Source organism: Pinus tabuliformis, chromosome 4_2, assembly GCF_031772625.1.
Source record: "Pinus tabuliformis cultivar Carrire ecotype Pingquan chromosome 4_2, CPIR1, whole genome shotgun sequence".
NCBI lineage: Eukaryota > Viridiplantae > Streptophyta > Pinopsida > Pinales > Pinaceae > Pinus > Pinus tabuliformis.
Genome location: NC_142304.1, coordinates 1,080,250,776 through 1,080,262,404, shown reverse-complemented (window position 1 = coordinate 1,080,262,404; position 11,629 = coordinate 1,080,250,776). Strand labels below are relative to the sequence as shown.

General features: G+C 41.9%; 1 protein-coding gene across 2 annotated transcripts; it reads left to right on the top strand.

Moving 5' to 3' along the window:
• Nucleotides 1–4,762: 4,762 nt before the first annotated feature.
• Nucleotides 4,763–9,377, top strand: LOC149173394 (LRR receptor-like serine/threonine-protein kinase FEI 1). 2 transcript variants are annotated; one of them, XM_089424587.1, is made up of 3 exons: nt 4,763–5,081; nt 6,348–7,454; nt 7,596–9,377. In XM_089424587.1, exons 1-3 carry the CDS (start codon nt 4,787–4,789, stop codon nt 8,045–8,047), a joined length of 1,854 nt encoding a protein of 617 aa, XP_089280713.1. In that variant the 5' UTR covers nt 4,763–4,786; the 3' UTR covers nt 8,048–9,377. The 2 variants fall into 2 exon arrangements, with proteins under 2 accessions (XP_089280713.1, XP_089280712.1); XM_089424586.1 differs by having other exon boundaries at nt 4,763–7,454; nt 7,596–9,376.
• The last annotated feature ends 2,252 nt before the right edge of the window (nt 9,378–11,629 follow it).

Below are 11,629 nucleotides of genomic sequence, written 5' to 3'. Positions count from 1 at the left end.
AATTGGAATGCCGTCGGGCCCCGGGCTTTTGTCTTTCTTAAATCCCTTTATGATGCTAGAGAGTTCACCTTCCGTTATAGGCCTGAGGAAGAGATCATTAGCGGCTGCGTCAAACATGGTCGGGAGGTGATTGACCGCCCACATCATGTCATAGATGTCATTGTGCTGACGCTTGTATTGGCCTCTGAAGAATGAAGTAGCCGCAGCAGAGATGTCGTGCTGTGTGTGGAGAAGGTTCCCCATCGAGTCATGTATGCTCCATATCGAATTTCTTGTTCTGCGCGCGCTGGCGAAGGTATGGAAAAACTTGGTATTTCTATCGCCCTGTTTGAGCCAGAGAGCGCGGCTTTTCAATCTCCATGCGGCCTCTTCTTTATGGAGCAATTCTTGTTTCCTTTTCTCAAGGGACCATAGGAGGACCTTCTTGTCGAAGGAGAGACCCTGTGAAAGGATGGAGGATGTGATGAAATTTATATCTCGCGAGATAATGCCTAGATCCCGAGAGTCGGCGGCTTTTTTCTTGATTTGCCATGACTTTACATCCTTCCTGAGTTTGTCCAACTTTTCGCGGAAGGTGAGGAAGGGGGCATCCTCAGAGAGAGTGATATTGCGCCAGACGGTATTGACAAAGGCCTCGAAGGATTGATCTTGAAGATGAACTGAATTAAACTTAAAAGAGTATCCCTTCCTTTGTAGATCACCAACCCATGCTAATGATATTGGCTTGTGATCGGAGGTGGCGGCATCTCCAGTTTTGGCAACGGGCATACCCCAGTCCGCTATGATGGAAGATGATAGGATAAAGCGGTCAATGCGCTTGGCAATGTAAGCATTGCCCACTCTTCCGTTGTCCCATGTGGGGGCCATAGGAACCGGAGGGATGTCGACCAAGTCCCTATTGAGAAGCTCTGCGCGCATTTTGACTGCTAAACTGTCCATAGTCGAGCATCGACCCCAACATTCTTGAGAGCAAAGTGTGAAGTTCAGATCCCCTGCAATGATCAATGATTGAATGTCAAGGATGCCCGTGAGGAGAAAAGAGTCCCAGAAGGGGGATCTGTTCTTGTATGGTGCATAAACATTAAGCAGGTTGATTGGTCTGGGTCTTCCCCGAATGTGCGCAGAGAGGAGAATACCAGCTTGACATTTGTATGCTGTGGCATTAACCAAAAGAGGGTTCCATAGTGATACAAGACCTCCCGACAGTCCCTCAGCACTGATTGCCGACATGTGCCAGGAGGGAAACATCCTTCTGAAAAAGGCAATTGCAGTCGAACTAGTGTGCATGGTCTCCTGTACAAAAATGATGCAAGGATTTTCTGAAAGGAATGTAGATTTCAAAGCCAAGAATTTTGGGGCCATTCCTAAACCCCGGATGTTATATGAGACGAGGAAGGTCATTTTGAAGAGCTTCCAGCCAAGCTTGCTCTAAGAGGCTGAGGGGGAGGAGACTCAAGGATGGGGACGTCGATGAGAGGGAGGTTAATGACACCCAAGTCTGTGGCAATCGAACGTCCTCTGAAATGCCTGCTGCCGCCTCTGGTTTTTTTACGGACGGTAATGTTCTTGGCGGAGGCGGGACTGATGGATGGAAAAGCGGGCTTGTGGATGGTGAGTGGTTCCAGGATGGTTGGGTGACGGTTCAGAAGATGGTCAATGTCATTGTCTGGTTCGTTGTGAGGGGAGGAGACAGGGGAGTTGAAGGGGGTCGAAGAAGGGTGGAAATCTTTGGCTGAGGGAGATGGAGGGGACGAGGAGATTTGGATAGGGTGGGAACCAACCACGAAGTCGGCTACATTCAAGGGGGGCGGGGAGGGGACCGAGTTCTCCTCTGGTTGTTCCGGGATGGGGGGGCAAGTGAAGTCGGCCATATTCATGAGAGGGGGGGAAAGTGGGGGGCTTTTGAAGTCGGCGAGGTTAGGCGATTCTCCCTTATTAGCATGATCAGAGGACTGGAAGGAGAAGTGTCTCCCTGTGAGACTGTCGCTATCAGATGGATCCTTGGTCTTGATAGGGCGCAGGGGCCTCGATCTCCTGTATTTACAGTCATGCTGAAGATGGCCTGTGCGATGGCAAGTGGAGCATCTGAAGGGGATGCCCCAGAAATCGATTCTCTGATGTATACGGGATCCTTCCCAAATGATTTCCAGCTGCTCGGGGTACCCGCCTTTATAAGGCCTCTCAATGAGGATCCAAGCAATGCGCTTGTCCTTTTCCCCTCGAATCCAAGGGTCAACATAGATAAATTTGCCAATCGCGTTGCCAATTGATTCGAGAGATTCCTGTGTCCATAGCTCGAGTGGGAGGTTGGGAAGCTTTAACCATATCAAACAATGGGAAGGTGTATTCTTGAGAGGGTCAAAGCCCATGTACCACCTTGAGAGCGATAGGAAGCTTCGTCCAAATACCCACGGAATGTCCAGAATCCTTTCTAAGTCCTCCTGCTTTTGGAAGTGGAAAGAATACCATTCTTTCATCATACGGGAGATAATGGGAGTATAGCCAATGACAGGCATCCATGATTTTGAAATCCAAGCTCTCATTTCAGCTTCGGCCAGTTCAGGGAAGTACCATTTCCCAACAAGAGCAAGCTTCTGAAGACTGTCTATGCGATCAGTCAAAAAGGACCCTGAGATCGTGACCGCCTTTGGGGGGGGGACCGTTTTAGCTGGTGCTCTGTTTTTTTTCCGACGGGACAACTGTTGCTGAGAAGCGAAGAGGGGAGGGTCCCTGAGCCTTGAAGGAAGGGAGCCTGACAGGGTGTCATGCCAGCTGGGATTCCCACTTGTGGCGAAGATGGCCTCTTCGGTTTCAATGGCCGCCGCCAGTAGGGCCTTTGTACCCGGGGAGTCGCTGTCTGCGGCCATCCCAATGCCTGTGAGAGATCCCCAAAAAGACCAAGAGAAGATCCCGGGGAGGGGCCCCGTACAGCCGATGGCTTAATATAGAACCGTCGAAAAAGGGACCGACGGAGAGAGATGCCCGGATGGAATGACGATAGCGGAAGATAGGCGCTGGATGTGGTACGGGGTCCTAACAATGACCAAGTCCCGACAAGGAAGAAGGCCCGAAAGCTGACAGAGAAAGATCTAGGAGAGTAGAATGGTGGCGCAAGTGACGATGAGAACCGCCATAATCGCATTCCCCATGCAGGGTGATGAACAGAAGGGGCAGAGGTTGCAGAGCGGAAGGTGGGGAGTTATGACTGTGAGCCGGAGATCGTGAATTTTGAAAAAATGCCGGAATGACAACCGGAAAAGTCGTGAGATCCCGGAGGAACCATTATGCATCCGGGCGGTTGTTACAGTCTATGCAGCAGCAACAACACTGTAAAACTATCCACCATTTCCCAATTCGGATTCTGAAGTCTTGACAGGGCCGGTGAATGTAGAAAGACGCTCTGATTTTCTTGATTAATGCACAGAGCATGTTGCTGAAACGACTGGCTGATGAAGGGCAGGGAAATGTTGGACCGAGAGGGCTTGCCAGAACTATGAAAGGAAAAGCACCTCTGAGGTGGAGCCAGATAGTCGAAGAGACTAAAGGCGAGGAAATAACCAGGACCCAGATAGTAAAACTTATGAGAGCGATAGCTACATAGTAAAACTTATGAGAACGATAGCTAATGAGCAACTACTGTGAACGATAGCTGATACTGACTGAAACATGTTATAATTCCCGAAAAAACAAAATAACAGTGACAGAACTAGCATCTATACAGTAAAAAAAACCAGTATTAAACTCGAGTCATAGATAGCTAAAACAGAGGAACCATACCTGGAGTCGCGCGGCAAAAACCGGATGCAGGTAGCCATGCCATGGACGCCAGGAAGAGAAAGAGAGGAGGCGTGAGCCTCCGGTCCACAGGGACCAGAGGGGAGAGGGAAACGTCTTGAATGAGCCGAGGCAGGGTTAAAAGGATGGCGGAGAAAGAAGTGGTGGAGACACGTCGTCTGGGCTCAGACGGAGGGAGAAGCCGAGTGTCTGTCCATGCAAGTGCCGGGAGAGCAGCCAATGCATGAGGCTGTAGATGTCGCGAGTGGGATTGTGGGGCTGGCCAGCAATATGCAGATTATTGGCTATGGCGGATGGCGTGTCCAATGCCTGGTGTGTAGAAACCAATGGGAGAATACCGTGGATTATTGGCTGCAGGTAGTCGTCGTAGGGGGTTGAACGCTGATTATTGGCCAGTGGGCGCCATGGCTGAGGCAAGCTTCCACCCGGCGCGCGCAGACTCCAGCCAATACCAATTCAATTTTAGATTGAGCTTATTGGGGCTAAAATAGAAAAAAAGGTGCATGCATGAGATTGCTAAAAAAGAAATAATATACGAAAATATATAATCAAGGAAAGATTTATGAAGTTGGTCATCCATGAATAAAAACTTTCAATTGATTGGAGATGTGGTTAGATGCATGGCATTTTGCATCACATTTTTCCAAAACATTTTCTAATAAACATGCAGATCACATGAGAAGATTACATGGATTTTTACTTAGCTATTTTTGTTTTAGTATGTAATTAGTTTAGTTTTATCTTATAAAAATGAGATTAAATTCAAAAAATCAGTACTTTATCTCTGTAGTAAGGGAATAAGGGTTGTAGCTTAGAATTAGTTCAAGCTTAATTCATAAATTCTCCTAGGGTCAATTTGACACACCAACCATTATAAACTCTCAATCGTTGTTTATGTTTATAACTTTAAATTGAACTTCGTTCTATTTAAGTAAATCGATTCATTCTTCCTCATTGTCATGTTTCATAAACCATTCTCTTCGAGGAGGAGATGAAGATATGTCGCGTTCCTCGTCTTCTCTTTATTGAGAGAGTGCTGCTTTTATTTTATTTCATTTTCTCTGTCACTCACGTATTTTCTGCCGTTCGTGGGCATCCTCATCTCAGCAATGCTTCTGATCAAGAAGCTCTGCTTGGATTCATGTCTTCCATCACATATGATCCATACCAATCATTGCTCACTTCTTGGAAACCTAATGTTTCCTTCTGCCAGTGGACAGGTGTCATATGCAGTGGTCGCAGACACAGAGTGGTTTCTCTGAATGTTTCAAGCATGGGATTACAAGGTACAATTTCTCCTCTGCTCGGCAATCTCTCCTTTCTTAGGATGCTAGACCTTAGTAATAACAATTTTCATGGTCACATTCCCTATCAATTCGGAAATTTGTTTCGCTTAAACACACTTTACCTGTTTCTTAATCAACTCCAAGGCTCAATTCCGCCCACTCTTGGTGGGTGTCGTAGTTTACGGGTCATCTCTATGGAGACCAACAATCTCACAGGTACAATCCCGTCCTGGTTGGGAAACATATCCTCTTTGGAATACATAAATCTGGGTAGAAACAACCTTCACGGGAGTATTCCATCCGAATTGGGCATGCTAACCCAGTTGAGATTTATACAACTGGGGGTTAACAATCTCACAGGACAAATTCCATCTCCCTTGGCTAACTGCACCAGTCTTCAAGTATTGGCCATTGTAAATAACCACTTTACTGGTAACATTCCCGCTGAGTTTTGTACCAAGAACACCCAGTTGACGGCACTCTTTATGGGTGCTAATCAGTTGAGTGGCAGCATTCCTGCTTCCCTCTTCAACTGTACGAAGCTTCAAACGATCTCTTTACCATATAACCAGCTCAGCGGAGTAGTGTCCACAGAGTTTGGTAAGTTAACGCAGCTCAAACTGTTTAGCTTAGGCTATAATCAATTGGTTAGCGGCAGCACCACGAGCTTGCCCATTCTTACCGCTCTTACTAACTGTTCCACCTTAGAAAAGATATATTTATTTAGTAATAATTTCAAGGGACGTATTCCCTTTTCTATAGGTCATCTATCTACAAAATTAGATTACATAAACTTAGAAGAGAATGAATTAACAGGGGAAATACCTCCACAGATTGGAAATTTAACTAGTTTAACGCAGCTTCTTTTAGACTCCAATAATTTTACAGGGCCTATCCCTTTTGCACTTAATACCCTTCAAAACTTGCAAGTGTTAAATATGTCATCCAACTATTTACAAGGAAACATCCCTTTCAATATTGGGAAACTCAAAAGCTTAGGGTATTTAGATCTCTCTCAAAATAATTTTGATGGAAGAATCCCTGAGTCTATTGCCAACCTCCAACAGTTAAGATATCTATATCTTTTCTATAATCAATTATCAGGTAATATACCTCAAAATCTAGGGAAATGTGTGAACTTATTAGACCTAGACCTATCATACAATAGGCTCACTGGGAAAATACCTCCAGAAGTTGCAGGGCTTGGAAATTTAGCTTTGTCTTTCAACCTTTCAAACAATTTATTTCATGGACCTGTGCCTTTAGGACTAAGCAAGATGACTATGCTTCAAGCTATAGATGTTTCTGCAAATCAGTTAACTGGCTACATTCCAAGTACACTCCAAAGCTGCAAAGAACTAGAGTACCTCAATCTTTCCCACAATGCCCTTGGAGGTCCAATTCCAATTACACTCAATGAACTTCAAAGTTTGGAGGTTATGGATTTATCCTACAACAATCTATCAGGTGGAATACCCTTGTCACTGGAAAAGCTCAAACTGCTCAGCCATTGTAATTTTTCTTTCAATAAGTTGTCAGGAGAAGTCCCTAAAGGAGGAATTTTCAAAAATCTTGGTGCCATGGCATTCATGGGAAATCCTGATCTTTGTGGACCTTGGGTAAGTCTGCGACCATGCTATGCTCACAAACATCAAAGCTTTTGGCATACAAAAAGAGTTATCATACCTATGGTTATTGCTGCAGTGATTGTTGTATTGTGTTTGTTTTTGGGAATCTTACGGATTCAAAATCGCAAGAAACATAGTCATACAGAGGTCATGGCATCCTTCACTACGGGACATCAAAGAATTTCATATGGAGAGATCATGACTGCAACAAATGAATTTAGTGATGCCAACTTGTTAGGAGTTGGGAGTTTTGGAAAAGTGTACAAAGGGGTTCTAAATGATGGCACACTTGTCGCTATCAAGCTTCTCAATTTGGAAAATGAGGGGGGCGAGAAGGCTTTTGACAAGGAATGCAAAGTTTTGGGTAAAGTTAGGCACCGAAATTTGATTAGAATCATAACATATTATTCAGACCTCCAAATGAAAGCTTTGATATTTCCATTAATGCAAAATGGAAGCTTAGAGAAGTGGTTATATCCTAATGGCCAAGAAGAAAGTAAATTGAGCTTGTTTCAAAGGTTGAATATAGCAATAGATATTGCGCAAGGCATGACATATCTCCATCACCATTGTTTTGTGCAAGTGCTCCATTGTGATCTGAAACCTAGCAATGTGCTGCTAGGTGAAGACATGACAGCATATATAACAGACTTTGGCATTGCTAGTGTACATTTTGCAAATTCTAAGGATTCAGAGATCACTTCAACACATGCACTCAAAGGGTCAATAGGCTACATTCCTCCAGGTATTATGTGAACTAGATAGCATATCAAACAATTGTTAGGTATTATATGAACTAGATAGCATACTAAGCAATGTTGGCAATTTCCTTTTTTTATTAAAATTTGTATATTATAAACCTTACGATGAGAATGTTTCAATGTAGAATATGGATTGGGTGGACGTGCCACGACAAAAGGTGATGTTTATAGCTATGGAATAGTGTTATTGGAGATATTGACCAGAAAGAAACTCACACACAACATCCTTGTGGAAGGAATGAACTTGCAGAAATGGGAGGGTAGTGGTTTTCTGAACCTAGTTAAAGACGTGGTAGATGGGAGTCTATTGAGGAAGACAAGTATGGGCACTACAGAAGATAAGGAGCTCAATTGCCTTAGTCAGCTCATAAGCCTGGGTTTGTTCTGCACAAAAGAATCTCCTGAAAGACGACCTACTATGATGGACATTGTGAGTACATTGCAAAGCATCAAAGAAACGTTTTTAGGAGTTACAGGAATTCCAAAATTGCAATTAGAAATATCACATTTACTAGGCAGTACAAGTACTACTCCTAACAACATTGGTGAAGGCCAAAGTTCTTCTAGTTTATTCTAAGGGATCAGTGGTTGTATAATTGAACTGTGAACTTCACCAAAGTTCATCTAGTTTATTCTAAGGGATCAATGGTTGTATAATTGAACTGTGAAATAATTTGATCCAGTAGTGGTATAATTGAATCATGAAGTAATTTGACCCATTGTCAGTTGTCTAACTGAACTACGAAGTAATTTTTGAGTCCTTTGTCGTTAGTTCCAGCTAGTTCAAGTCTTATTCTCCTCTCCTCTATGCAGCCTATTTGTAGTTTTATTCCCCTCTCCTCTATGTGGCATGTTTATTGTAACTTGTTGGGTGCATAAGCGTGAACAATAAAGTTAAATGTGCCATAAATAATGTCTTGCAAATCTTTCTACAAATATTAAAATCCCCATACTCATTTTAGAAAAACTTTATGTATATCAATCTTATTGTTCAATATCACTGAACATGTATAGTAAAATGTTGTTTGGGGCATTCAAATATACCAAGGGCTTTGTATTTGTTTTAAAGGAGTAAAGGGCAGGTCAGCAATTTTGTTTCCACAAGCATTCTTGAAGCATGAACATGTTGACAAAGATGAAGATTAGACTTTTTTTTAGTATGTTCCTCCTTTACACCAGCACTTTGAAGCCACAGTTGTATCAGAAGATCAATCTGTACTAGACACGGTTCTACCTTATTCCCAGAACTGTTAAGAATCAGGTTGGACACCTAATTTTCATAGGAGGTAAGCTATAGTGAAATTGGTAGCACAATTATTGTAATTAGTTCAAGATTTAGACTTGAGTTTAGAATATTATTGTGACATCCGTTTTAAATAGGCCTATTATCTCTGATATGTCATGAGGGTAACTCTTGTGGTTTTCAACACAAGATATGATCTACAACATGATACATATGGATGCTAGATGGATTTGGTTTTATTTCTGTTGTTTCGGGAATATAAATATACCAAGGGCTTTGTATTTGTTTTAAAGGATTAAAGGGCAGGTCAGCAATTTTGTTTCCACAAGCATTCATGAAGCATGAACATGTTGACAAAGATGAAGCTTAGACTTTTCTTTAGTATGTTTCTCCTTTACATCACCACTATGAAGCCACAGTTGTATCACAAGATCATTCTGTACCAGACACGGTTCCACCTTGTTCCCAGAACAGTTAAGAATTAGGTTGGAAGGTAGCTGTAGGGTGAAATTGGTAGCACAATTATTACAATGAGTTCAAGATTTAGACTTCAAGTATGTTTTAAAATATTATTTTGACATCGGTTTTAAGTAGGTCTCTTATCCCTGGTATGTTATTAGGGTAACTCTTGTGATTTTCACCACCAGATATGATCTACAACCTAAGTCACAGGACACGTCCCCTAGGGTCCCGTGTCTCGTATTTTACGTATTGGACACGAAAACGGCCCTAATACGTGTCCAATACGATTTTTAACGTGTCATAAAAATCGAATACGTATTCGACGTTTTCCATTCGTGTCATAAATTTTGAATACGCGTATTTTGTACATAGAATACGTTGCCCTAACGTATTTCGATGTTTTGAATACGTATTGAAAAAAAAACATGGTTTTAGATTCTACATTTTTACATGGTAATGTTCCTTCATGCTGATCAGGAGTATATCATCCAATGACATTGACAGAAAAGGATATTATCAGAGATAAGTATCTGGTCCGAGCATAGGCCGCTGGCCCTCAAAAGCAAAAACGACAGTGTCCTTATACATCTAAAAGTCAGAATATTACATTAAGTTCCGCAGTATGAAAATATAAAAAGGCTTTAAAAAAGTTGCACAGGAGTAAACAGAGATATGATGATCTTGTTTGTCCATTATAATCCGTTCTCCTCTGGCGAGGTTCAGTCCATCCTTTGATAGTCCACCATCAGCTTCCTAATTTCACTCCCTGTAGACGTGCTTGAATGTGATATATGAAAAAGTTGCTTCTAATGCCCGTGTCTTATCAAAGAGAGTTTGCAAAGTGAAGTTTCTTGTTACATAGTACATACTCCTTCCTCATCCATATTATAATTAGGAGGGAATCACTGAAGACCTGTAAATGTGTTAATCTTTGTTCCCTTTCTAATGTCAGAATAAGTTTTAGCCTTAAACACTGAACAGTGATACATTTTGATTTTGATGACTTAATGGAAAATCTGCATTTTATGGTTTTAATATCTAAGTTCTAAATTTATAATTAGTAGTAAGTACTTACTACTTAGTTTCTTATGTGCTTGTAAGTTGTAAATTTTGATTCTATTTATTTTTTTAAAGTGAACTATGAACTTTGAGAAGTAATTATATTTTAATTTGATTAGATAAGCTGCAACCTGCAATTTAATATGGATAAAAAACTATATTTCGGTATATATAAATATATATATATATATATATATATATATATATATATTTTATTAAATATATATAAAACGTGTCCCCCGTGTCCTGTTTCCAGGTCGCTGCGTTTCGTATTGAATACCTCGTATTTACGTGTCCTCCGTCTCTCGTGTCCTCGTGTCATGTGACTTAGTCTACAACATGATACATATGGATTTTAGATGGATTTGGGGATTCCAAGAGAACATTATGGTCTGTTTGTTTATCAGCACGAACTCTTTCAGGCATCTAAAGTACTACCTTTTGTCCAAGGATTTTATTATTATGGCTCTCTCCCTGTAGGGTCTAAGGATTTTATTATTATGGCACTCTCCCAGTAGGCAGATGTGGAATCTTGAAGCAGTGTGTATAACCTGCCATATGCTAGCATTTTAATGACCTTTTCAAGGCTGTTTGTTGACGAGGAATGCAATAACTCCAATTCGCAGCAGAAACCCCATGGGAGCAACATAACAGCAGATTCCCCTATGCAGTGAACAACGTTGTGCCAGTTCGGTGCAATATGTTTCACGCAGGCAAACAAAAGTGTACACGAGGAATTTGTGGGCTACAGTTCTTTCCCAGTTGAAGGATGAGATTAACTATATCCCTAAACTATGATGAAAGGGCAATCCAGGAGATGATAAAGTAGGCGTTATGGCTGTGAAAGCGGCAGCACTATGAATAATCCATTTCAGAAATATCCATTTGTTAATATGGAACAAAAGTGCAGAGAATATACACAGGTGAATCAGATTTCTGTTTACATCCATAGATCGGAATCCAGTAATGTGCTATTTGTCAGGAGTATTGTATTTGGAAATTGGGAAATATGGTCATGACAGCAGAAGCATGACCTTCCAGCGAAGTGGCATTTCCTTCAGTATTTCACTAAGGCTAATCTTGTGTCTACTGTGACTAACACTTGGACTCACCAGTCTCCGCACGCGGCACAATATCCCTGTTCCCAAGAAACATAGTTGGAATACTTTTGAGACGTGATTTTAGCATGATTGTTACTACTGTTGGAAAGTTTGCAGGAAACTTTGATCTCCAGTCTGGGGTACTACACAAATTGTCTGCTGAGTTTGGAGATATTTTCTTATTCCAGCAAGAGTGTTATGTTGAGAGAGCCTTTCTAGAGGATTTGCCGGTCATGTTTCAGAGTAAGTGTTCCAGTTTTGAAGCTCCAGATGTACAGTCAGGGTTTGTAAGGCA

Coding starts and splice junctions, on each gene's coding strand:
- LOC149173394 (XM_089424586.1), top strand. CDS start 4,787: ATGAAGATATGTCGCGTTCCTCGTCTTCTCTTTATTGAGAGAGTGCTG. Junction 7,455..7,595: donor AATAGGCTACATTCCTCCAG/GTATTATGTGAA, acceptor GTTTCAATGTAG/AATATGGATTGGGTGGACGT.